This window comes from Rhinatrema bivittatum, chromosome 13 (genome assembly GCF_901001135.1).
Source record: "Rhinatrema bivittatum chromosome 13, aRhiBiv1.1, whole genome shotgun sequence".
NCBI classification, from domain to species: Eukaryota; Metazoa; Chordata; class Amphibia; order Gymnophiona; family Rhinatrematidae; genus Rhinatrema; species Rhinatrema bivittatum.
In genome coordinates, this window is record NC_042627.1 from 25,470,097 (window position 1) to 25,498,025 (window position 27,929).

Here is a 27,929-nt window from a genome sequence, read left to right on the forward strand (position 1 = left end):
ACTAATTTGTGTGCTCATTTTTGACTCGCGTTTGTGCACACGATTTTTTTTTTTTTTTTTTTTTTGCACTAAATTCCTTGTTAAATTGAGAGTAAAGGTGTGTACCCAGCTTACTACATCTACCTATGTGAGAGATAGATCTGTCAGCACTTTGTAATTTTTAGTAAAAACAGAGTGGGGATACCTCTGATCAGTCTATCATCTCATTCACAGATAAGGGAGTTGCAGGCACGTTGTTTGAATGCATGAATTGTGGAGCTAAGTTTCAATGCAGGATTCAGAGTAGCTTGGTGAGGTCATTGTTCTTAGTAAATGAGTGCTTTAAGTAGCACAGTCAGTAACGTTTGGGTGTCATCTGCATGGATAAAAACCATACCCTTAACATGAAATAATCTCAGGCTGAGAATGCCAAGCCTACACATTCGTGACTCTGTTTTCTTTCTCGGTTTTGTCCCTAGGTTCTGTGACTCACCCACGAGTGACCTAGAGATGCGGAATGGCCGTGGGAGGGGTAAACGAATGCGCCCAAATAGCAACACCCCCGTGACAGACACTGCTACGGCCACAGAGACCAAAGGGACCAGCAACAGCAGCAAGACCCGAGCAGGGGCCAACAGCAAGGGGCGTCGGGGGAGCCAGAACTCTTCAGATCACCGTACTCCTCCCAACACCACCACAGAGGACGTCAAGGCCAGCCCTTCCTCTGCAAGCAAACGAAAAAACAAGCCCCTTTCTGACATGGAGTTGAATTCTAGCTCGGAAGACTCGAAAGGGACCAAGCGAGTGCGAACCAACTCAACGGGCTCGGCAGCCCTGCCTCCTGCGCCCATGCCAGTGCCTATACCGCTTACAGCCATCAAAGTGGAGCCCGTTGTCTTGGACAGAAATTGCTCTTCCCCAATTCTCATAGACTGCCCCCACCCAAACTGTAACAAAAAATACAAACACATCAATGGGCTTAAGTACCACCAGGCTCATGCACATACAGATGACGACAGCAAGCCAGAGGCAGATATAGACAGTGAGTATGGAGAGGAGCTTTCTCTTCATGCGGACATTGTGAGCTGTAATGGATCCACTGTTCCTCAGAAAGGCTCTCTTTCACCAGCTCAGTCAACCACCCCTAAGGGTCGTCTCTTGGAGCCTCACAGCCCCTCCCCGACAAGCAAGTTCAGCACAAAGATACCCACCAAGAAGAAAATTGGTGGGGAGGGGGACATGGACCCTGGAGCTCTCTCTAACGATGGTTCAGAGGATTGTCCATCATTGGCTGATGATACCAGCAATGATGACTTTGATTCCCTCGAAAAGAGATCTGTTGATAAGGACATGCTGAAAAAATCAAGTAGCAGCACTAGCTCCAAGCCAGACAAAATTCCTTCAAAAAGTGTGAAGTCAGCTAGACCCATAGCTCCAGCAATCGCCCCCCAGCAAATGTACACCATCCAGGCAACAACATTCACTGCTTCAAGCCCTGGATTGTCCCCAGGTTTGACTACTACTTTAGTCCAAGCTATGCCGGCTAGCCCTCAGCTCAAACCCATTCAGCCAAAGCCCACAGTGATGGGCGAGCCTTCCACTGTCAATCCTGCCCTGACTCCTGCCAAGGATAAGAAAAAGAAGGACAAGAAAAAAAAAGAGGCCAAGGAACCTGAGGCCCCCGTAGTGCAAGGTAAAGCCAATAGACCAGAAGAAGGCAAGAGCCCTTATAGGGAATCATCTGCAGACCTTGGGGCCAAGGGGGAAGGTCTTCTCAATGGCTCTTCTGACCCTCACCAGAGTCGACTAGCTAGCATCAAAGCTGAAGCTGACAAAATCTACAGTTTCACGGACAATGCCCCAAGTCCATCCATTGGGGGGTCGAGCAGGTTGGACAATCCTAACTCAGCCCAAGCTCTGACTCCACTGCATGTAGTAACCCAAAATGGGGCAGAAGCAGCATCTGTAAAAAACAACAGCCCAGCCTATTCTGATATTTCTGATGCTGGAGAAGATGGGGAGGGAAAAATGGAAAGTGTGAAGTCGAAAGACCCTGATCAAGTAGTTAAGGAAGGTCCTAAGAAACCACTCTTTCCCTCCCAACCTCAGAGTAAAGACTCCCCTTATTATCAGAGTTTTGAAGCTTATTACTCTCCAAACTATGCACAGTCCAGTCCTGGGACCTTGAATCCCAGCAACCAAACTGGTGTGGAGAGTCAGTCCTTGAAGGCAAAAAAGGAGGATGATCAGGAACTTGTAGAGGCCAAGACCAAGCCTGAAGGTCCTGAAGAGAAGAAGGCTGAAATTGGAAGCTCAAGTCAACAACCATCTGTGATCCAGCAACGCCCAAACATGTACATGCAGTCGCTGTACTACAACCAGTATGCTTATGTACCTCCATATGGCTACAGTGACCAAGGCTATCACGCACATCTGCTGAGCACCAATCCAGCGTATCGGCAGCAGTTTGAGGAACAGCAGAAACAGAGGCAAAATCTGGAGCAGCAGCAGCAGCAGCAACGTGGTGCGGACAAGAAAGCTGAACTTGGAATGAGGGAAAGGGAAGCTGCCCTCAAGGAGGACTGGAAGCACAAATCATCTGTTCCCCCGACGCTCACCAAAGCCCCCAGCCTTACGGACCTTGTCAAATCTGGACCAAGCAAGGCCAAAGAACCTGGGGGCACTGATATGGCCAAGTCGGTGATTATCCCTAAGCTAGAGGACTCCTCAAAATTGCAGAGCCAGCAGGCTGAGGGGCTTAAGGTAAAACTGAATGAGGGCAGCACCCATTTAGGTAAAGAGATGTCGGAATCTAAACCAAGTTCGGAGTGCAGTAGGCAGTCTGCCTTGGATCCAGTGCTTTGGTACCGACAGGTAAAACTTAAATTCATTCATCCTTTCTCGCTCGCTCTTTCTCTCTCTCTCCTTGGATTGTTGCTATTTCCGTTGTCCAAAGGTAGTAAATTGTTTCCCCCAAGAACTTGGCGGTTAGTATTGAGTAGGGCAGTGAGTGGTAAATTATGTGGTTAAGCTCACCCTCGTAAATTTAGCCAAGATATTTAGCGGGACGTGTCTCTAGCCGAATCTACCAGATTATCTGGGGAAGTTATTCTGAATAACTTTAGATCTGTTTTCCACCACAGCTAAAGTTTAAAATGGGCAGAACTGAATATTGGCGCTACTCAACTGAGTTTAAGGTTTAAGTCCTACCCCTAGAATGACTCTCCACCGCCTTTTTTTTTTTTTAATTTTATTTTTATTTTTTAAATCCAGGTAGTGAAGGGGTCCATTTTCAGCCGCTGTGTGGCTCGGCTAGTTAGCCGGATAAACATATCCGGTTAACTAGCAGCATATATTAAGCGGTGCAGTCACACCGCAGTTGCGGTGTGACAAAACCATGGCGGTAACACTCTTTAAAACAGGAAAAAAAAGAAGTACAAGCCAAAAGTCTAAAACGCATACAAGACCTAACAAAATAGGTGGCAGTAAGTAGCACTGGTAAACAGTGCCATCATGCATGCGTGGCAGACAGGGCATTTTTCTTCTGTATTCCTTCTCTCATGTACTTTTATTTTTCTGTTTTATATATACGTACAGTCAGCTGTGGCAGAAAGCTTCCTTTTTTTTAGATATTGGATGCTAGGCCCCTGGACGGGTGTGGTAAAGGGCATCCAAGGCATTCTGATGGTGTGGGAGCAGTTAGTGTTTTGAGGGCCTGCATCTCCACCGTGAGAGCCCAAGGTTTGACCTCTCGCCAGCACGAGTGGCTGCCCCAGGAAACCGAAAGGAGCCATCGAGAGGGGCATGACTTGGGCCATGGATTTCCATTCCCTTTGTATCGCTGGCTCTCAGCCATGTTATCTCCCTGCACCCAGTTTACTTGACTGTAGTTGGATAAGTAATAATAATACTGGGGGATCCTGTACACCTGTCCTCTTCTGAAAACTGGTGTCAAGTCCAGGCACCAGGAATGTGCTGTTGGGCCGGGCCACGTGTGGTGTTGGGAAGTGGTTTGCATCGTCGGCTGTATCCGGGATTCTCTCTGAATGTGTAACACTGTTAACGCTCATTATTATTATTATTATGAATGAACTTTCTGGACCTGCTGTGATGATTTACAGCTGTTTTTCGATCTGGATTGTTTGCTGCAGGAAGCAGAATCCCGGATGTGGACGTATGTTTATCCCAAGTACTCAGAAACTCTAAAGGCAGAGGATGAGAGGTGGAAAGAAGACCGAGACAGGAAGTTGAAGGAAGAGAGGAGCAGAAACAAGGAGCCAGCCCCCAAGGAAGATGGGAAGGAAAGCACAAGTGTGGACAACAAGCTGCCTTCCTCCGAGGACCCTCGCCTGCTAGGGAAGGACCCCAGACCCAATGTCCATGTCCCAGTCTCTTCTCCCCTTACGCAGCACCAGTCCTATATCCCTTACATGCACGGGTACTCGTACAGTCAGGCATACGACCCCAGTCACCCCAGCTATCGCGGCATGGGCGCGGTCATGATGCAGAACTACCCAGGTATGTGTAGGCACCGACTTCTCATGCTTTGTGGACAGAATAAAACTTACAAAGAAAGTGGGGACAAATCTGATTTACAAGAGATGACTGGTAGCGGGAAGATGATGATAATCGTTTAATGCAGTACCGTTTTGTGTTCTTAGACTACCACTACTTAACATTTCTTTAATGCTGTACAGATACATAAAATAGGGACAGTCCCTGCTCTGGGGAGCTTACAATCCATTTGAGAGAAACAGGCAAGACAAATGGTTTGTAGTAATCGTTTACTAAAGTGAACCAAAACAGGTTTAACCTGAGAGGGTGAAAATCAGGAAGACTCAGGATTTTTGGATTGAAAAGCAATTGCAAGGAGCTGGGTCTATAAGTGGGATTTAAACTTGGCCAAAGAATGGGTCGAGAGATGCTAGTTTGGGAAGGCCAATCCAGGCACCCGGTGCCGCAACACAGAAAGCACGGAGTGAAGCGTTAGCCATGGAGAAGAAGGTCACGAAGAGGGTCATAGGGGGAGAGGAAAGATAGGGTGGCGCTGCAGAATGAATGCATGGGTACTATAGACAGAAACGGAACTGGAGACATTTCTTTGGGATTTAAAGGAACCTGTAAGGAGGAGGCAAAAATCCATGCAAGCTCTGTCAGAAAGACCCTCTAATATCCTGCAGATGAAAACAATCCTGATTTTTTTTCTTTTTAATGCAAATACATTTCTAGCTACTAAAGTTCTGAGGTTTAAATCCCACTGAGGATGGGGAGGATGGCTTTTAAAGCCATTGGCCTTCTAATACTTGCCGTTTTCTAGTGTGACTAACAATATGCAGATTGCATGATGTGCGTGCATTTGTCCGCATTTAGGGGGAGGTGTTCCCAGGTGTGCTTTTTGGGTAGAATAACAGGCGTAGACTGCAGGTCATTGAGTGGGAGTGTAGCCCGGGTAACTGTACCCAGATATTCAGCCAGGCCCAGCTTTAGGAATATGCAATATAAGCATCCGCCTAGGAAAGGGCCTGCTCCTGCTTGCTCTAGGGCTGGGTGCCATCGCCGCTTCAGAGGGTGCTAAAATCTTAAATCTGGCCCTCCATTCCCCCGAACGGAGCAGGATAAGTGTTCCGCTGAATATACTTGGATAGAGTGAGTTGGGTAACTTCGTCCAGACTTACCTGGCTAAGTTTAGACTGGTAGAGATGAATGTCGGTGCTTGTAGGTTAAAATGTAGTCATGCCCCTGGATCAGCTTCTTCACTGCCTCTTTTTATCTCATTTACTAAGCATTTTTCCCCCATAGGCACACAATGGGAGAAATCCTTTAGTAAATGGGCCCTTAAATTTTGTATAAGTAATGAGTTACCAGGACAACACTTTTCCAGACAGAGGCGGAGAGGGGGAACGCTTAAATCTCTGCATCTGTCTGGTTAGCTGGAAAAGTTACCCCGACAAACCCTTTGAACATCAGCTCTGGATTTTAAAAGTCTCTGTGTACTATTTTCCATAGAAAAGCGAAGCAGCACAAAAAAAAAAAACCCAAACAGATGCAAAGTGCACACGTTACTCTGCCTGTGAAACTTGGTGCAAAGTAAAAAAAATATCTGTGAACTTTGACCCAGGGAACACAGTTTGAAAATGACCACCAAAACCTCCCCATTAAACTGTAGTGCCTCCAAAGAAGCAAAATGACAAAACTTGTGGGATCCTAGCTGCCCACTGACATCCAAACTGTGATGCCCTCATGGGCACGCTGGCTTGTTCCATTCAGTTCTCACGGAAACATTTGTCCCAACCCTGGTAGGCCTCGCTCTCATTTCTTCCCCATCCGGCTCTCCTCAGGGGTTCATCAAGCCTAGGAACCTTTGTTTTCAATTTTTAGTTTATTTTTCTGGGAAGTTTGATGTTATAATGTAAAAACTAAATCAGTGGAAAAGTCACTTTCACTGTTGTGTTGTTGTTTGTTTTTTTTAATCCTGTTTCTTAAAACAGTCATTTTTCCATCAAATTTTTTTTTGTTTTTGTTATAACATTGAAATTCCCAGGAAAAAATTAAAATAACTGAAAATGAACATCCCTACTCTTGCCTAGACTTTAATGTCTCCATACCCCAACACTGCAAAAGGCATCCCGAAATCAAGAAAACAGGATACAGTGCCCTGAAAACCCAGTGCCAACACTGGTGGCACTGTAAAACCAGTACCAGCCTCTGCCCTCCACCAGGGGCCACGAGAGCAACTCCACAGCACACCTAGCCCAGCATAAGGAAAAGGATTGTTAGCTAGGGATCAATCCCCAGGTCTGCTGCTTGACTGGAGCAGATCACGGACTACTGCACCCATAGGCTCACCTCCAAAAAAACACATAAACATGCTTTTTGTTAATATTCATTCATGTGTAAAACCCTTTTAGCTCCGATCTGTGCTCTTTTGCACAAACTCTGTGAAATTGACACCTCTTGCAGCAAAAGAGAGGTCCCACACATTGACCTTCTGACTAAGATTAGGAGGCATGGAAGGTTAAACCAGTCTAGCCATCTGGTTGACTGAGCAGTCTCCAGCACTTTGCAAGCGACAGGTTCCAGGTTGTTTGGCATTTTTAATTTGCAGCACTTGGAAGGTGGAACCTCAGAAGGCAATTTTCAAAGCCATGTAGCTAGGCAAACTTAGGTGGTGATGCAATTTCCAGCCAGGCCAAAAGTACCCGCAGGCTTTCATGGTGCAGAACAGATGCCAGTTCTGATTGAGTTGGAAACCCAAAGACCCAGGAGAAAAACTGCTGGGTTAAAAACAAACCCCCCCCCCCCCCCCCCCCCCTTTTCCAGTACCAGTATCTCCTCTGAATTGAAATGGCAATTGGAATGATAAAGCAAAGAGGTGGGGGGTGGGAGGGGATCGGAATAATTTCGTGTCTCGTAACTGCTGCTTTCATAGTTCTTCTTTTGTTTTATCAGGCTCTTACCTGCCCTCCAGCTATTCCTTCTCGCCATACGGCAACAAAGTCTCTGGGAGCGAAGACATGGAGAAGTCCCGAGCCAGCCCCAGCGTAAGCTGTAAATCCAGCTCGGAGTCGAAGGCGCTGGACATCCTGCAGCAGCACATCAGTCACTACAAGAGCAAATCGCCAACGGTAGGGAGGGGGCAGTGCCTTGGTTCATTGTGTTGCTTGGTATGGGATGCGCAGCTCTGAAAAGAAGGTGGCAAAGCGTAGCCGAGCGTGTCAGACCGCACAGAAATATCTCTCACTAAGTTAAATAATAAATTATATTAAGCAAAAGAAAGAAATGATTGGCTTAAAAAGGCCACTCTTTGTCTTACAAAAAAAAACCAAACAAACAGAAGGAGGACCAGGGAAGCGTTAAAATTGTTTAAAAAAAAAATTATTTTTAAGAGTCTGGTCCTATGAAGGGTCATGACCCCACAGCACTCTGGGGTGAAGTCTGACGTGACACGTTCCTTGTAGGGGTTTGTGAATGCTAGTGACTTTTTGGCTAGGCCTCTCTGGTACATGGTTTTAGGCTTTTCCTTCACGCTCAGAGACCAAAGACTTCCCAGGGATTATTGGACAATACATAGTACTGGAAAATCTGAAAACTGTGTAGACAGGCACAGCAGTTCAGCGATGGCCACATTTTTCAGCAGGGAGGGTGATTATTTTAAGGAGTCAAAACTCCATATTCTCCCTGGGCAAAGAATGAGTCATGTGCACATGCTAAGAAAACCGGATTACATGTGTTAATGTCCTGGCTGATACAAAGTACCTCCTGTGGAGTCTCATTTCTAGCTGGAAAATCCCTCTCCTGTGCCCTAGATTTTTGAAATGATGTAATAGAAAATCACTTGTAAAGTCTTACAAAGATCACTTTCAAAGCCATTAATGCATTTACATGACTGAAAAGTTGCTGGTTTTTCTGTATGGCTTGAACGTGCTTGCGTTCCACAGCACGCACACCGTTAGCTGCGCTGAGAAGCAGTTATCCCGGGCTTGTGCCTAGATCAGGAGAGAGGAAAATGCTGCACCAAAGGTTGCATTTTTTTTCAACTCCGTGAGCCTTAATTTTCCATGGAAAAACGTGTCCATGCAAAAAGCCAGGTGCGCAAGTCCGCGACTACTTTGTTCCTGCAGCGTGTTTCAAGGAGAAAGTAACACAAGTGCTTCCTCTTGCTGATTAAAAAAAAAAAAAAAAAAACTTGTGAAATTTGTCCTAGTGCAAACGGCTTTAGCCTTGCCACGTAATGTCATTTGGGATGTAATAGTGTAAAAGGATTTGGCGTATGAACACCGCTCTGAATTTCCAGATTTTTCAGCCTTTTTTTTTTTTTAGACTCAGCTTTTGCTGAAGAAGACACGTGATGTTCCACAGTTAATATCACTTTCTCTCTGTATGGCAGTTCCATGCAGTTAACATCTCTAAACATCCATGCATGCTTGCCTGCTGGTGTTACGTTGGTATCAGAGTGTACGTAGATCTGCCACCCTTGTGACCAGAGAATGCCAGGGACTTACCTTTTGCTGGCATGATTAGAGGAGTTTAAAAAAATAATAATTTTTTACTTCCCTGGCCAGAAAATCAAGTGAAAGAGAGAGTGGCTTGGCTTTCTGTGGTTAATGGGTTGATGTTGCATCTCCATAGTGACACTGCCTCGCCATAAACATCGATGGCACTGCTACCATGGATTTTGCAAGGTGATACCCTATGGTGACAAACATTTTGTTACTGCTAATTAGTGTTGGTGTTCATGGAGTCGCTGTGTAAATACCTGCTTCAGTTTAGCCTCCTTATGACCATGGAAGATTAGCTATTAGACAGAAAAGAGGTTCTCAGTCATGGTCAAACAGGGTTAGTCTCCACTTGTGCTCTTGTAACAAAGGTGCCAGGCAGGCACACGCCTAGGCCGGTGTTGAAAGTAGCCATTGTACAGTCGTATAATTTATTGGACCAGCACTTAAATTTAACAAGGAAAGTTAAGTATCTGGGGCCAGAACGGGCTGCTGCGCTCCACCCAACGTGCAATTTCACATCCTTACGCTTTGTCAGGGCCAAGTAACAATATTCTCCTCTCTTGATTAAACATGTTACTGCTGAGCTGGTGCTTCTGATATTCTTTGAGCTATTTCTCTGCAATTCTCTGTTGGCCTGGAAGAAGCGGTGCATGGGAAATTCATTGGCTACCTGGCACGCTTGCATCTGATTGCAATATTCATGTGCGTCATGACATTTATGTCAGTATAACTAATGGTGCCAATCAAATGTAGTGTCCAGGAGGTCATTTATGCCTCGTGCTAGCTTGCCTGATCCCCAGATGAGCACAATAGCATTTTATTCTTTCAGCCCAGCAGATTTCAGTTTACACAGAGTGAGGGTCGCTGCTGGCTATCTTTACGTTGGAAATATTGCACCATCCATAGAAATAAAGATTTCCTCTAACTTTTTCTGGGAAGGGTGGGGTTCTGGGTGTGCAGTCCTCCTTTTTCCTTCATTTGCTTTCCTTCCAGTTCGCTTTCTTCACTTCCCTTCATTGCCATTTCTTCTCTGTAGCTTTTCCTGCATCTTTGAACTCTTGCTCACCTACCTCTTTTCTATTCCATTTCATAGTCTCCCATCCTCTCCACCACCTCGTCTCTCATCCCTCAACCCTCATCCCTTCACCACCTTGTCTCTCATCCCTCAACCCTCTCCATCACCTCGTCTCCCATCCTCTCCACCACCATAGTCTCTCATTCCTCAACATTTCTTATCCCTTGCCTCCATTTCTCTCTTCCTCTTTCCCTAGCATCTATCCCACAGCCTCTCTTCTCCGAAGACAAGCAAGATATGATGGTCATCCCATGTGGGTGACGACATCAGATGGAGCGCCAATGCGGAAAACTTATGTCAAAATTTCTAGAACTTTGACTAGGCACACTGAGCATGCCCTATACCAGGCGTCCATGCAGGGTCCCTCTTCAGTCCCTTTTTGACAGAGCTGTAAGTCTTGCGGTGTGATTGAGCTCAATTTGGCTGTTCTTAGCCTTGTGGAAAACATTTTTTACTCTTTGCATTTTTAGCGGTTTTCTTTCCCCAATTCCATCACCGGGTCCCTCTTGGGGCCTTCCCGTAGTGTCTAGACAGGGTTTTTGGCATTTAGGGTAAGTTTCCTGTCGTGATCGATTTCCTCCATGGTCTCAGTCCCTCAGTGCCCGCCGGCCATTGACAACCCCTACCACCATTGCTTTCAACTTTGCAACCCCTTTGTTTCACCCAGTCATAGCCATGTTTGGTTTTTGCTGATACCCCCGGTGCCCAAGGACCATGTTTCTCCTAGGACAAACTGGATGGTAGTCCTCACATATGGGTGACATCATAAGAGCCCGGCACGAAGAACTTCTGTCCAACATGCCACTATCCACGCGTCCACACAGGGTCTCTTTAGTCTCTTCTTTTCCACTGAGCTGTCATCTTGCGGTGGTGGAGCTCGTGCTCTTTTTTGCAGAAGTTGTTCCACAAAGTGTGTTTTTCACTCTGTGCTGGGTCTCTCTCCGGTTCCCTGTTTTTTCGTCGATCGGTGAGTTTTTTCCTTTCTGTCTGTGTCCGCCAGTCATTGTGCCTTTGCAGTCTTCTGTTTGCCACATGGTGGCGTTGGGCTTCCATCGATGCCCCCAGACTATGTCCCTATGGATTCACACGAAGTGTGCATTCTGTGCTTGGGGGCATCGCACGATGTTCAGGGCTGTGAACTGTGTGTGCAGATGACTCCAAAAGGCCGTTGAGGCAGGCTAGATGAGACGGAGAAGGTTTTCGGGTCTGGTAAGTATGACGACTCCAACCCAGCATTGATGCCATCGATACCCAAGGTCTGTGGGGAGCCGTTCGTCCTCAACCCTTCGGTGGCCACTCCTTCCCCGAGGCTTTCTGGGGAGAAAGGCGCTGAGGATCGACCCATCTTGGTCTCCTTGGAAGCCACAGACTTCTGGATTGTCTTTGGTGCCGGGGAAAGACCAGGCCAAGCACCGTGGGAAGTCCTGGAAACACTGTTGCCAGACTCCATCCTCGCATGGTGCCGGAATCGGGCTGGCCATGGAGCTTGCCACCTTGCTCCTGAAGTGGCTATGACGAGAGGAGGCCCCATCCTCCCTCGAGTCTGGTGGCCCGAGACAGTCCACACCAATCCCTGTGTCAGGCACGGACCCTCCTCAGCGTCCCAGGGAGGAGTTGGCCACTCCTCTCTCCCCTTTCAGCAGAGGCTTTCGAGGAGGAGCTGGAGCATCAGGTGCGCCTGGCGGTGGAACGTGCTTTGTGCGACAGGGAGCTGGTGCTTCCACCACCGGTGCCCGTGCCGATGCTGATACCTGTGGTGTCCAGGTTGAAGCTGTTGTTGGAGCGACTTGATGTGCTCCTCGGTATTCTCCCGACACAGTTGCTGCCGGCGTCCCATGATTCCTCGGTAGCCCATCAGGCACCGAAACGTAAGGCGTCCGAGCCAGTCCTTGTCAGGGACTCTTCCAGGGATGAGGGTACGTTGATGCATTCCACAACACTGGAACCCCCCGTAATTCTGTGCTGCAAGACTGAAGAGGGACCCTCGTGTGGACGCGTGGTATTGGGCAATGCTGGGCATGCTCAGTGTGCCTAGTCAAAGTTCTAGAAACTTTTGACATACGTTTTCTGTGTCTGATGATGACACCCATGTGTGAGGACTAACATTCTGCTGTCCTCTGAGAACACCTGCTACAGGTAAGGAACTCTGCTTTCTTCCTTCTCCAACATCTATGTCTATTACCCTAACTGGGCGGCAGTAGCAGTCCCTCCACTGCTAACTGCTCTGCATTGTCTCTGCTGGCATCACAGGCATTTTCAAATGGCATTGCATGAGATCAGCCAGGAAGTGCTGCCCGACAAATCTTGCGCGTGCTTATGCTGCCGGTGAAAGACAGTTCATGGCGGTCAGTAGTGGAGGGGGTCAGTCTCCTGCAAGGGTGTGAAGGGGAGAGAGGACCAAGCCCCCCCTTTCAGCCCCAGCCCCCAGCAGATTGGACCGGACGGGCATACCTTTTGGCAGTATATTGCTTGGCCAAGCATGTGTGCCATTCTAGGACCTCTTTATAGATCCCACAAGAAGCCAGGTCCCTACAGCGCGTTTTTCTAAGCTCCATGTGTACTCTGCTGTAAGGGCAATTGCTGTGGCCTCTCTCTCAGTCAGGACTTTTCTTTCCCATGGCAGATAAGTGACAAGTCGTCTCAGGAAAGGGATCGAGGTGGCTGTGGGGTGCCTGGTGGTGGTGGAGGAGGCAGTGTTTCCAGCAGCGTCGGTGGGCCTGGAGGTGCAGACAGGAATGCTGATCGGCCGCGGACCTCCCCTTCTCAGCGTCTGATGTCCACGCATCACCACCACCACCATTTAGGGTACTCATTGCTTCCAGGGCAGTATCAGCTGCCCTACGCAACAGGTAAGCTCAGGAGTACTTGTCTGGGCCCACATGCAGCTTCCCAAGTTTTGTCTGTTAGAGAATTCTTTATTTTCCTTCAAATTTAGTGCACATTTTGTGATGATAAAGCCATTCTTATCCATTAGTATGGCAGAACTTTTTTTTTTTTTGGATTGATAATTTTTATTGAAGTAAACTGCAACAACAATAACATTGCAAGGGTAAAGTATCATGACAGCATGAGAACAATCCCGATTATAATCAATACATACAAGGCCTCGAAGGAGGATCTACTGGTGTGTTGCCCGCCACTTCTCAACCTTTAATTTTAGAGATTCAGGAAACACCCTCCCTCTGCAGCAAGCACACGTGCACCACCCCCCCCCCACACACACACAGAGACACACACACACACACACACACACACACACAGACACACACACACACGTTCTGCTATTGGAAAACAATATTCCAAAACACAAAGTAACCCAGAACACTCTACATTTGCTATCAGCATCTCCAAAGTTGCATATTGCATCATGGCTTGTCGCCACTCCCGAAAAAGGGGCACAGAACAGAGTGCCAGTGTGTTAAAATCACCTTTTTATCCAAAGTTAAAGCAACTATAAGAAAGCTCTGACCTCCTTCCGAAAGGGTAGAAGAGTCCGCCCTCCCAGTTAATCCTGCAATGTAGTGTTCTCTTTATGGCTGCCCGAACCTTCTGCCAATATTTCTGTAGCATCGGACATTTCAGGAACATGTGAGAGAGATCCCCACGCTGGTGAGAGCATTTTAAACATTCGTCAGGTTCCCAGAGATGCATGCGAGCTTCCCTGTCTCAAGTGAGGTAAATACGGTGTGCTCTCTTAAACTGAATTTCTCGCAGGCTAGCAGAAAATAAACACCGGTAAATCGCATCAAAATCCCAGCTGATGTCCGACTCACTAACTTTGAGCCGCAGATCAGCTCTCCACTGCTTGGCCAAGACCTCCAAGTGCAGAGGGGCCACAGACTCCGGCAAAAAAAAACCAAGCCCAGATACCAAGTTTGTTAAAGCGAGGAGTGGTTTCCAAAAAAAGTTCCAAAGCAAGGAGAGCCACGTTCCTGTGACTGATCTCCACTGTATAATGTCTACTCTGTAAGGAAGCTAAGAAATGCATTTTAGGAATATCCCAGGTGTCCTGGAGTTGCTGAAAAGAGAAAAAAAAAATGTGCTCCTCAGAATCCATTAGGTGCCCCAGACAGAACGAGCCCTTTGCTCGCCAGACATGAAATACTGAGGGTTCAAGGCCTGCAGGGAACGCCATATTTGTCATTAAGCGGTAAAAAAAAAAAAAGGGGGTAACAGTAACGGATCCCCAAATGCAGGCCCTCCACCACATCCACGTTCTCTGCAGGGCTGCAAGCCAAAAAGTATAAAGTTTTAACCCTCGAATGGCCAACCTGGGAAGGTGAAGTAGATAAATCCCCCGATAAGGACTAGCCCACACCCTCAGCGGCCCCTCTGCGTCATACTTGATCCATGATGAATCCATGATGAAAAAGCGTGGTGGCTAAACACAGCACTCCGTGTACATGTGCCTCACAGAAATCTAAGATCAGCTAATAAGGCGCTATTAACTGTTCCATCCGTTAGATCAACACGACTCACACAAGTAAGAGAGCGAGCGCTGTCACTGGCAGGACCCGTACTGTGGAACTCAGTGCCACTTGAAATTAGACTGCAGAGAAGCTTTAAACTTTTCAGAGTAAATCTAAAGACCTGGCTTTTTAAACAAGCCTTCTATAAGCAGAAAGAAGAGAACAAATAAGCACATAAGAAACACCAAGCAATCAGTTCTTTTGTTTATGAAAATTTTCTCTCTCCTTTCTCCTATTACATATTAGGATATTAAATTTATTTAGGTACCGTAAAGAAGATTTTTTTTCAACTACAATATAAATAAACTCAACACATAGCTTTAATATTTAAAACATGTTACCATTCCCTAATGGCACACCTATAATATGTTATCTATACCAACCAACTTTTAACCTTATTTGTGCCTTTTTGTAAACTGTTGTGATGGTGAATTAACTTAACGACGGTATAGAAAAGATTTTAAATAAGTAAATACTTACTACGACACAATGCCCATTCTTGGATAAACCGAAAAGGGCAGGCGCCATTCTATAAGCGTAAACCAGGTACAGCTAAGCCCCCTTGCCGTTTCAGCTTGCATAAGAACATCCACACTGAGCCTTGGGGTGTCTCCCTTGCCATAAAATGGCAGCAATGATGGACCGAAAATGCAGGACATCAGATTTTTTTGAGCCATATAGGGAAGCATTTGGAAGGGATAAAGCACCTTGGGAAGAGCAATCGTTTTCACCACCGCGCATTGCCCCGTTAAGGATAATGGAAGATTTTTCCAGTGCTCAAGCGAAGCCCGAACACTCCCCAAAGCAGCGCTTAAGTTCACCATTTAACATGAAGATATCTAACAAACTCTATCATGATAAAGTAGAGGGGACATTTTCCAAGATGACTTCCATAGTCCCGCGTCTGCTCATGCATAGGTACACATTATGAACAGAGAAGGGAACATCATGCATTTCACACAGTTTTATGTGAGAATAGAGTATTCTTTGTCTTGAAGGTGAAGCAACCGCCAGCTGTCATCAACCCCCAATTCCTGACCGAGAAACCCAACCCCCATATTAGCCTGAGTCTTTTTCAGAGTCTTGGAGGGGGAGGCAGCCCACAAGGAGATTGTCAGCAATATTTAAAATCTCCCCAACCCCCAAAATATAACCTTCCCAGTTTAACAATTTGGCAAGCAAAAGAGAGAAAAACTGGTGAGAATATTTGTTAGGGGCATAAACATTTGCAAAAAAAAACATTTTGGTGCCTCTGGTGTCCACAATCTATTTGCCATGCCACACCGTGCACAGCAGAGGCAGCGAAAAACAGCGCACATAGTCCCCTCTCGCAGTGCGCTCAAAGGTTGGTAAAAGCAATGTGGTTATTGCGGCGAAAATATAAATTGGTGGTGAGCCCAAGGCAGTAGGGTGAAAGAGTATCCGCTCAGCTCAGTCATCGCCACGCCCCCGGCAGAACGTTTTTGTTTCTAGAAAAATACAGGCCGCCTCCTAGTTCCGTTATTTTCTGTTTCTCATTAATACAAAATACCTAAACCTTTAGAATCCTTTTTCAAAAAACAGTCCCTAAATCTTAGGAGATTTTTAGCGAAAAGTAAGTCCCTAAATTTTCAGCTAAAAATTCCCTAAATGTAGTTACTAAAACGTAAGCATCTGAATTTAGGCCTGCAATTCATTTGCCTAGATTTAGGCCCCTAAGTTAGTTGCCTTAGTGCTAAAAACCAGCGCTAAGCACTCTACATTTTTTTCCCAGCTCTAGCTTCAACTCTATAGCCACTGACCTTTGGGGGTCCCCTAAATTCAGGTGCTCAGGCCTTCAAAGCGGCCAATATAGGTGCCCAACTCCCGAAGTTACTGTAAGCACCTAAACTCTTTGAAAATCGATTCTGCTGTGAATATGACCAGTAGAGAGAAAACAAAAGCTGAGAAGTGCCAACTGGGTTTTAGTAGACTGGAGTGGAAAAAAATGTGCGTCCACAGTGAGCTTGTTTGGTTTCCCATCATTCCTTTGTAGATGCACATTTTCCGTCACTCTTTCTCAGCCTGGCTCTTGTAGTACGGTGCTGCTTTATGCCCAGCAGAGCTCCTCCAGTCACAGGAGAATATTTTCCAGGACACTTTCATTCATTGTGCAGTGTGGTGGCATAATTTAATTCTTGTTTTTAAGCATGGGTTGCTAAAGATTATTTATTTATTTATAGATTTTTCTATACCGGGGTACGTAAATAACATCACCTCGGTTTACATTCAAACAGTAATTCAGCATTGTGCTTTACAATATAACATGGTAACTGAACGAATACAATACAGTATATAACTTTGTATTAATAGAATATAAGCAATATAAGAGAGATTGTGGCAGTTAGGAAGAGTAGTTGAGGATTAAGATCATTGATAGTAGGCTTTTTTAAATAGCCAGATTTTAAGGTTTTGTTTAAATTTTTTGTGACAGAGTTCCTGGCGTAATTCAGAGGGCATGGTGTTCCATATTGTTGATCCAGCAATGATGAAAGATCGTTCTTTTGTACTAGAGAGTTTAGTCAGATTGGGTGCTGGGATATTTAGTTTGGCTAAATTCTGGAATCTCGTTGGGCGGGAAGACGTTTTGAATTGTAGTTGATCTGTGAAACGTTTTGAATTGTAGTTGATCTGTGATTAGCCTCTCCCCCCATTATTATTATTATTATTATATGTGATTAGTCACTCCCCCCCCACCCCCCCATAGTTAGTATACATTGGTGGTAATGCATCAAAATATTAGCTTCACCCATTTTGCTAAGAAATGAATCTTTAATTAAAGAAGTTAACTAAAATAGACCAGAAGACTTTTAAGCAAGGCAGCTCCATGTCTTGTGCTAGAACACTGGAAGTGGCTGCGAGGGATGCCTGATTGTACCCTATAATCAAGGTAGCTAAGAGAGTTTTTCAAATAAGCTAAGATTTCTGAAAGGTCCCTGATTATATTTTCAGTTATAAAAGAGAACATCAAAAACCAAAAGGTCTAAACTTACAAATGCAATTACCGGTAGTTATTTATACATCCAGTGAAAATTTCTTACTGATGTGACACAGCTCACTACACCCAAACAGAGTGAAATGACACACAGGAATGAGCACTTTGGCTAAATACATCCTCTACCTAAAAGCCGCCTTTTGATTTTTTGCAGGATTTTCATTTGACAGCATTTTAGAGCTCCGAGTGCCCCATAGGTTCTAGAACGTCCATAAAACAAAAGGCAAAACCTCAGGATCCCAGGGCTGTGTGTGCTGCTGTCTCTGGGGTTCAGTCCTGCTCTCATGACTGTCTGTAGAGCAAGGGTTCCCAACTCTGGTCCCTGAAGGCCACAAACAGATCTGGTTTCCAAGATATCTTCAGGGAATGTATTTGCAGTCACTTGGTCTAATAACTCAGCTTATTCGATGGCTTGGTTACCTTGAAAACCACATCTGTCTGTAGCCCTTGAACCAGAATCAGGAAACCCCTGTTTTAGAGGTAGCACTCTAAAGGTAACCTAATTTTGCTCAGAAGTAACGTCTAGCCCTCGTCTTGGACTCTCAAAAGTACTTTGTTCATGATCTTTGGCCACGGGACTGCTGCAGTTGCTGATACGGGTGCATAAGGAAAGAATGGGAATTATTTTTGTCATTTAATTTCCTGTACTGCAGTAGTCTGGATCTATGTATTCAAGGAATGTAATTGAGACGAACAGCTTCACACCTCAGATCCCACTCTGTGCTACACTACACCCATCCAGTCCTGACCAGTGGGGAATGGAACAGACTGAATTTTTCTTACCGTCCTTCCTGTTTTGTTAACTCCTGCAGCAGTCGGGACTGATCTCCCATAAATGTTTTGGGTTGTCTCTCTAAGATAAAGTGTGTGTGTGTGTGAGGCCTGCTGCAGGATGCGAAGCAGGAAAGTGCCAGGATGTACCTTCCATTGTGACGTTTCTGCTCTCAGTTACAGGAGCAATAGTGCCCCTAGCTTGCTGGGGAATGCATTACAGTAGGGGCAGACTTTGCTTCTGGGAGTGTGAGGGCTTATGAAGTCCTAATCTTCGGCATTCACCACCATCATGAGGGTGACTTCTAATTTGGCTGGAAACCGGGTTCTGCCTCATCCTCTTCCCCAGGGATGAAATTACAAGTGAATTAATTGGCACTGCCTGCTTGCCATATACTGTTCTGGCCAGTGGCGTCCCTGTTGCAGATGAGAGGTGACCTGAAGAGAATGGGGGCCCTACTGCTCATACTGCCTGCTTTGGGGAGCCCAGAGATTTCTTGGTGCTGTGACTTGGCTGTCCGAAAAATAAGTAGATGAAAACCGAAGTGCTTTGCTTCTCTCCACAGGTCTCTCTTCCACAGCCATTGTGGCCAGTCAGCAAGGCTCAGCTCCTTCCTTATACCCTCCTCCAAGGAGGTGAGAATGGTAAGAACAGGCTTATTTACTAATGTTTCTACTGCTACTGAGTGGGCAAACGAATGATGGTCCCTGCTAACCTTAGCAGTTATCCCGTTAAATCTGTACCTAACTTGTAGTTTTTCATAGCTGTTTGACCTCCTTTAACTGCAAGGGCTTGACAGGTTCCCTCAGTGCAGAAGGACTGAAATCCCCAGGAGCCCTTGCAGCTCTGTATAGGTTGAGTTTCATGTGCACAAGATGCCATTTTGGGTTGTAACTGGGAGATTAAACAGAAACAGTCTTGGGATCAGCCTTGATTATTTGTTTGTTTTTTGTTGTTGTTTTTTTTTTTTTTTTTAACAGGAAGAGGTAAAAGTGTCTACTTTCCATGACGTGCATATGTCATGTGTGGATATGCGTAGTTCCAAAAACAAAACAAAAAAACTACCCTGTCAGACTCCTCATGTGTCTCTTGACATCCTGAAAATGTGGTGTGCATAGGACACAAAAGAGAAGTTATTAGGTCACATACACACACAATGATGTCCTAAGCCGCTCTCCCTTTCAAAAATAGGCTTAACAATTTTAATTTTTCCCTCTTTTATTAAAGATCCACCAGTAATTATTGTAAACTGTGGTGACTTTAATATATTGAAAGCTCCACTGAAATGAATGAAGCAATCTTAATGATAAGATATTGCACTATATGGTGGTTTTATAAGATCCCATTGAAGACAGTAGCCAAGCAATGGATGTCATAGTAACATGGCAAGACATCAGAAAGTTAAAAAAAAAAAAAAAAAAAAAAAGAATATTTCAGTGCATGCACAGGCTCGGGGATTTTTCTGTGGGAGGCGGGAGGGAGTAGCAGCCTTCCAGTGGGGGAAATACGACTCAGTTCTTACTTCACAAAGCAAGCTTACCCTTCAGTAAGCTTTTTGTTACCAAGCACTTGTACTTTTATTAGTTGAAGTAGATAGTTGCAGTTCAACATAGAAAGAAAAAAACAAAAGGAATAGTTGCAATAGCTTTCACAGTCAATTATTTACACTTTGTCTCTTTTATTGGGAAACCGACCTCTTCACAATTGTTGCTTTTCACAGACCTCTTATTTTACAAGTTATTAGCCTGGGGTTAGAGTCACCCAGTGGGAAAGGCCCAGGTGCATGCTGCCGTCTAGCGACTTAGCCAATTTAGAGCCGTTAGTGCCTTTCCAAGTTTAAGCCCCGTGTTGGAAGGTTCTTTGGGTCGTATCACGTTGCTTCTCCCAGGAATGGTGACTCCAGACTGCAGAGTCCTGCTTTTGCAGCAGGAAGGAAGAAGCTTAAGGCTTCCTCTGGCACAGTGGTGAGGCCAGGGGAGCCGCTCTTCTCTCAGGTCTCGGCCGCCAGCTTTCTCCATCTTCTCCTTCTCTCCTCCTTCAGGAGACAGAGAGCTCCTCTAGGCAGGAGTAGCTGGAGAGTTGAACTTTCCCTAAAGAGGTTTTGCAAATGCTCTACTGGCAAAAACCTCCTCCTGCACCCCTAAAGGAAGTGAGCTATGCTGAACCTGTTCTCTGTATGGGAGAATATATTTACCCCTGTGGGAAAGGCTGGTACCTGGATATCAGATATTATGGTATATCCCAATTAGTCACGCCATCATGTTATTCATGGCTTTTATTGCTGTGTTTAAAACATGGCTTGTGATAAGTGATTTCACTGTGTGGTCCATATTGAAAAGGTTTATGCAAGTAAAATAAACTTTTACACACAAAGTTGGCCCTTTAAAAATATCCAGATAAAGTTATCCAGGCAAAAAGAGGGCAGCACTGGAGGCATGGCAAGAGCAGGCTAATCTATTCTGCTGGATTGTGCCATATTGAGAGCGAGCCAGCTAAATTTGTACAGACAGAGTCTGTCCGCACACATAGCAGGCCTAAAGTGCTTTGACTCCCTACATCTGGATGTTCAGTGGAACTCGTATCCGGAAAAGTTCCACTGAGTATCCGGATAACTTACTCCAGTTGGTGAGTTGTGGGGTTTTTTTTGTTGTTGTTTTTTTTTAAATAAGGGGCTGTAAATGTTTGCTTTGCTGTAGTCCCCTCATTTTCTGGCTGTGGTTTGTACCTGGCACCATAAGGTCAGGGTTCAAATCTCCCCCAGATTGGGTTTGGTAGGATCTGCATGAGTGGAGGAATGAATTTAGGCTAGAAAGAGACCCCTTGTGGGGGGGGGGGGGGGAACACTGTTTGCTGCATGCAGTCACAACTGTCCATCCAGTGCTCTTGGAAAACATCTTAATTGTTCCCACTCCCCTCTGAACAGTAACAAAAAGCATAAGGCTTTGTCAACTGTTAATATATATTTATTTTGTTTTTAATTTGACAGGAAGCTATGTCGACGGGTGACCTGGCCTATCATAAGTCATGTGACTGGATCACATGAGGAGGCGCTGGAATTCTCATTAGACATCAGTTGAATGGTGTTAAATGTTTGTTTTGAAGTTCCTGCCATAATCTGAGGCAAACCAAGGACAGTTTTCTCCCCTCCTTTCTAAGAGACGTACTGACCACCCCCTCCTTTTTGGAGATGGAGAACTGGTACTCTGAGAAGAAAATATTTATTCTCCTGGCCATGGGCTGCAATGAATCGCCTATTGGCCCGGAGTATGAAAGACACAGACACGCTTTTTTTTTTTGTTTGTTTGTTTTATTTTTCTTTTTGACACTTGTGTTTTTCTGTAGGAAGTCACTGCTTTACGGTTATGGTTAAGTTGTAGATAAGGGGGAAAGGGTTTCCATATCTCATCTTGCTTCTCAGAACATTCTGTCTATGGGCTTTTAAACAAAAGAAAAATGGTTGCAAGAGATTGATTTTAATCCTTACCCTTGGGATCTGAAGACGGCCAGCTCTCTAGCAGCTTTTAACTTGTTCCATTTTATGTCTGGCTGTGCGCTTTTACCATTTGGTTTGAAATGGGCTATTTTGGGATCTCAGGAAAGAAAGTCAGGGCAACTTTTAATTAGTGATGCCATGTGGGTCCGTACATAGCGTACACCAATGTGTGTGTGAGCAATGACTGGTGAAAAGTGCGAGTCCTGCTCGAAAGGCTGTGAGCCCTGACGGGCCATGAGGAATCCACCTTGGCAAGCAATGTGCGTAGAGTGCAAATAAGGTCTTCCTCTTTTCAGTGGCCTGTGATGGACGTGGCCTTGGCAACATGGATTTTATGTTATGATTTGTATGACTGATGCATTTCCATTTATACCTATTTTTTTATACACGTTCCAAGCATTTCTAGCTTTGCTTTATCAGAGCATTTATTTGGTCATGCCCACCCTGAGAAGCCTTATTCTGCAAATGTGACCTGACAGGAAATGTCCTTCTATGAGATTCATCCTTGTTTTTATTTCACTTGCTACAATTGCTGAATTACTGGATTTGTGGCTTTCTCACTTCCTATAATCATTTCTAACTTAACAAATGCAAGTTACTGTGCAACAACAAAGGAAGGTGACAGGAAGATTCAAACCCTGAAAAATGTCATTTTTATCCACTTTTGTTTCCCCACTCCCTCTCTTTCTAAAATGCTCAGGTTTTTGTAGACCTGTGTTCGCAACAGAGCAAGCAAAACTGTATCAAAACCAGGGCTAGCCAAAAACCTCTCCGGCGTGCACGGGAGATCACGTTCATGTCGCTGGACAGGTAACCTGCCGCAGATCTCAAGTTGTTTATCATCCTCCTTGCCAGAATCGCACAAATTTCAGCACGCTGTGTAAAATGGGGAGGATGTCTCAGTCCTTCGTTGTGCCTGTGAAGTTTATTATCTGGAAAAATATTGGGTGTAAAACACTCCTGGGTCCTGGTGCTAAGCACCTTATGGTATGGTTCTTTCACTGTAGATTCGTCTCAGATGTGGAATGGAAGTGTATATGTGTACATGAAACGCATAAGGGTGTGTGTGTGTGTATATATATGTACATGTGTATGTTTATAACACACACACACTTTCACAAAGTGTGTATATATATTAGTAGGTCTGATTGAAGGAGCATTTATGGTACTAAGTTGTTAGTACTGCGAAAAGTTGGGCAGTCATCCAAGTGACACAAATGTGTAAGGACTTTTAAAAACAAAAAACAGAAGGGCGCTTCAGTCAGAGCCAGGATTGGATTACAAGATAAATGGCAAATATTTCCATGTTTGAGGTTTCAAGCATTAAAAATACAGATGCCCTTAGTGTTTTGCAGTGTTACTTAGGAATGTCGTTGGCTTGTAAGCGAGGTTACTTGTCTGATCCTGGATGTGCACGAATGCGAGGGGAATCCTGTTGCCTTGGAGAGTCTCTAATGCAATCTTTCTTGTACCATCTGGCTGTTTGATTTTATAGTCGCACGCAAAGACAGACGCACAAACGTTTGCCTCCTTCGTTGACCAGTTCCAAGGGAAATTTCTCCTTGAGTATGTGCACAGCCACATTTATCTTTTATTGAAGCAACGTGCTGTGCCTGGCATGGAAACCAGCTGCAAATGCGCAAAATTGAAGCCTGGCAGAAGACGTTGGGACGTGCCCTCCCTTTTAATTATAACCCAGGTTGAGTCGTGTTCAAATTTCATCCATCTCCAGGTCTTGCAGCTTCAGAAGCCTTTGTGGACTAATCAAATAGATGAAACTAGAGGAGCCTTTCAAGCTGCACGTTTGTCTTTTCAAAACGCAAAATTTAAAAAAAAAATGAAATCAGTTTCTGGAGTGAATAAAATATGCCCCAGCCCTTATTGGCTTCGATGTAGGAGCTGAGAGTGATCAATAGAAGGGGTCCACTGTGCAAATACCAAACTGGTGCGCAAATACTTTAAAAGCAGGTGTTTCTAATAAGCATTTAATTAGCATTTTCCAACAGCAAATAGCAATAAATTTAAATGTTTGATACTATTTGAATAACTGGCAATACTTCTCAAATTGCAATTAAGTGCTTATTGGAGGCACTGAAACTTAGCCTTTGCCAGTTAATTAAATAGCAATAGGCCTGTTAAATATTATTTAGCAGTCGATTAACTCTTCTGCTGTTTAATTAACTCTCAATAGCTAATTTGTTAGATGCCAATTAGAGGCTGATTAGAGACACTTGATTTCAAGAGTTACCTAAAGTGGGATGAGACGAGGCTGCTTTAAAATATGAGGGAGCAGACCGTGTAGAGAAAATGTGATGAATCCTTTATGCCTTGTGCTATACCAAAGTGGGTTTCATTTTCCCAGACACTGCTAAAATAGAATTTAGCAGGTGTGTCACCTCCTAAAGGGCCCATCTTCTGATCCGTGGTGAAGGGAACTCTTCAGTCAGTTTGTCAGACTGAGACCTTGGCGTTGCCCGCCTGCGGTTACCAAATCACTTTCAAGTCATAGCCATTCAATTCGTCACTTAAAAATCCTTTTTTTGTGCGCTTGTCATTGCTCAGTACCAAGACTTAGAATGAATCTCAAAGAAGCTGGCTCAGTTAAGCAATGCCGTCTTATCGTCTGCTGCTGGCGGCTCCTGAAAGGGAATCACTTTTGTAAGCGGAGGGACATTTATTTACAAATAAAAAAATAAAAAATAGCAATTTCAGAACATAAATAGGCTCTGATGACCTGGTGCACTCCTCTTTCCCAACACCAATTGTAATTCAAAGAAACCTGGTCTTCAGTGCTGCAGGAGTGGAGGAGTAGCCTAGTGGTCAGAGAGGCAGTGCTGCTTCCTTGTGATCTTGGGGCAAAGTCATTTGAGCCCGTTTGGGGATGGGGAAATACCTGCAGTACCTGAATGTAATCAGGCTCTTTGAGGAGCCTGAAAAAGCAGAATAGCCCTCTTCAAACCAAGTCAACCAAGCGCTCCCATGTCTCAGCTTTACTGCATAGTGGCAGCTACAGCTTGAGGTCCTATGGCGAGCTGCTTTTAAGCAGTGCTTTATCTGGTGTGGGAATGGTTTTTTCTGTATGCTAAAGGCAACTGCCCCTGCTCCCTCCCTCCCCTCAGCTGAGGCTCTCTCTCTGATGGGCTTGGCCACGACTGAAGCAAGGAACTTGTGATTCTTTGGGGCACCAAAGTATGGAAAGCACAACTTTTGGAACGAGTTTAGTCTCTCTATCCTCTTTCGTGCCATGGGCCAGTGGGGAGATGCGGCGTGTTGCCTTTAAACAAGTGCCATTGTGTTTTAGCTCTCGTCTGGCATTGGACAGCAATAGTCCAATGCAGGGAGTCCGCATACTCCTGGCTACTAATTGCACCGAAATGTTGGAAATCAAGGCTAGGACAAGGATGAGCCCTGTACAAGTTCAAGTTTTTTTGGGTTTTTTCTTCACCCCTCCTCCTTTATCCTTCCAACTCCAGTGGGATCCGGGGCTGGGGTCTGGTGCTGTGAGCCTTCGTGTGCAACAATCTGGGGATTTCTTGCCCTGTTTTTGATATCCCCTCTCAAATTACAGTAGATCCAGTAATGACAGCACCGGTCCTGGGCTGGGGCCATGCATTTGGGTCTGCTGGAACCCTGCGATCGCTAGCCCTAAACCTGGCCACCAGGTAAGGGCCGTGCCTCCCTTCACCACCAGGGGCTGTGAATGCTCCCCTCCCAGCCCCAAGCGATTCGGGGTTTAAACCAGGAATCTCCCCCATGGTAGTGCACAGCATCACCGGGCCAGCCTCCTCACACGTTTTCTTTTACACAATATTCATCTTTTGTCCTTTTAGTCTAAGCCGTGTACCAGCATGAAAAATTGTACCAGGTTTTCGCTGCGAAGTGAGTATCACTGATTTCAAATGTTTTAACCTTATGTCTTAATCAGGCAAATTTTGAGAGTTATCTTGTCTTCTGATGGCAATAGGAGCCTTATAAAATCTTCCACTAGCAGAGATGGCAAGTGATGTATCTGAAGTTGGGCTTTTCTGGGTCACTAGTAGGCCAGCAAATTTGTCCGTGCTTCACACATCACTTGCTGTTTCTTTTTTTAGTCCTGGAAATGACCTTGAGTTGCAGCCCCTTAGGAGCTTGCCCGTCCTTCCAGATGTTGCTTGGTTTTATAGTGCAGGGAACCGCAGAGAATGAATTTATTTTCCAGGGTTAGGTCCAACAGCTCACAAATATTTAAGCCTCTGTGTAGAGGCTTAAGCACTTAAGAGAGACGCGGTCTCCAGGCACCTGTCGGGACCTGTCTAGTTTTCTAAATTAAAAATGAAAGGCAGAAGCAGGTCCCTACATTTCCCTTTTAAATCCTGTGCTGCTGGAATTCAGGTAAGATGGGAGCGCTGATAACCAAAGTCTTACCTGCATAAGAAGAACAGGACTGCATTCACCTGCATAGATTGAGATGGGAGTTGAATTACCACTTAGTTGTTAATCTAAGTGTTGCAACTTTGTGGTTCTAACTATGGTAAAAATAAAATTGATTAGGTAGGATGTATAATAGCAGAGATGCCACCTAATGCCTATCATAAAAGGGCTTGCCGATTATAGAATCGTCCTTTAATGAATCTGCGCAACCAAACACTAAGTTGAATTGTTTACCAAGCCCAAGTCGATCCAGACCTGTCGGTTAGATTTTGATGATGATTATTGTTGCGTTTGAGGTCCCCTTTCAGCTGCTTTATCTTGGTAACCTTTATATATGGGAGGCTCCTGTTTTCAGAAACCCTGGGTATTAATAGCATTTTGTGGGGCTGTTGGGTAGTTTTACCTAAACAAGGGATTCAAATTGGTGGTCATCTAGCCCAACGTGTTCGCCAAGTTTCAAATCATTCTGGAACGCCGCGTTTCCATCCTGTGTAAGGTTTAATCCTGCAGTGTCCGGGGGGGGCGACCCGGCCCTCGGCTTCGTGTGCACCTGGTTGGAAGAGTGCTGGCTCGCAGGTGGCTTTTTGATATTTTGTGCCCTGTCATGGTCAGTTTTCCCTTTTAATATCTGCATCTTAGCCCTTCCCCCATCTGTGTTCAGTGCAGAAGTGCTTGCAAGCAGTGACTTCCTCCGCAGCTTTGCCCAGGTATCGAGCGTTGCCAGAGCGTGCATCTATCATGGAGTTGACAAGAGGGGTGTGCAGTGAAGCATTGATCGCGTCCATGTTGTAGCCTCCCCGATCCCCTTAAAGCCTTTCAGGGGAATGCCTCTCCCTTTCAAACCCTATAGAGAGAGAGTAACTCAGTGTGGCTGAGGCTCTCTTTAACTCTGACCTTGGGAAGAGAGAGCGGTGCTCCCTGCAGATGCTGAGGGCTATTGGGGGAGGGGGGAAGGGTTCTGCAGCATCTGTTTAAAAATAAAAATCAGATTTAATCATTTCAAACCAGAGCCACAGCTGTCAAGATGTCTCTCTTCAGTTTTGTACTTGCATGGGTTTCTATATGTAGTGCCAGGCACTGAAAATATCATTGTACCAGATTTTTTTTTCTCTTTCTCTCTGTCTCAACAGATACATATTGTGTATATATTGTAAAAAGGAAATGTTTGAAAACTGTTTTTTTTGTTTGTTTTTCGCATGAGGGTGGGGGAGGGGAGAATCTCTCCTCACTTCTCATTTACAGTTTGTCAGTTTTAGCTTTGTAAAAATTGAAAAAAAAAAAATTAATCTGTTAAATCTGTCTCAGCTCCTGTTTTTATACCAAAGGTCTCATGGAAGCTCGCCTCATTCCCACTTCCCTTTCTCTCCCTGAATTATTTTGTTGCCATTTTTAAACTCCTTTTTTTTTTTTTATCTCCTGTATACTGAAGCAAAGAAGCATGGACTGTGGATTTATTTTGTATTTTTTTGGCTGCCGATGCCCAGAGAGCAGAATGTGGCCATTCCTGTACTCCCAGCGCTCTGGCCTGGGTTTGCTTTCTCTCCTAGGTAGCAAGAAAGGATTTGAAGGCCTCTACTCCACCAGTAATGTACATGGGTGCTCCTAATGGCCGCTTTCATGCCTGTGGCATCTGCACCTCCCACCTCCAATATAAGTTTTCCCCCAAAAAATAGCATTTACTAGAGCAAAAGCAATGCTGAAGTGCATTTGATGATGATG

At 45.1% G+C, this 27,929-nt stretch overlaps 1 protein-coding gene across 2 annotated transcripts in view; it reads left to right on the forward strand.

Moving 5' to 3' along the window:
- ZNF609 (zinc finger protein 609) overlaps positions 1-27,582 on the forward strand; it is a 238,538-nt gene extending 210,956 nt beyond the window's left edge. For both annotated transcript variants that reach the window (XM_029575833.1, XM_029575832.1), the window contains exons 5-10: positions 459-2,853; positions 4,131-4,497; positions 7,429-7,604; positions 12,677-12,902; positions 18,873-18,951; positions 21,294-27,582. In XM_029575833.1, the coding sequence (XP_029431693.1) occupies positions 459-2,853; positions 4,131-4,497; positions 7,429-7,604; positions 12,677-12,902; positions 18,873-18,946 (3,238 nt within the window). In that variant the 3' untranslated portion in view covers positions 18,947-18,951; positions 21,294-27,582. The remainder of the gene's footprint in view (positions 1-458; positions 2,854-4,130; positions 4,498-7,428; positions 7,605-12,676; positions 12,903-18,872; positions 18,952-21,293) is intronic.
- Positions 27,583-27,929: the final 347 nt, after the last annotated feature.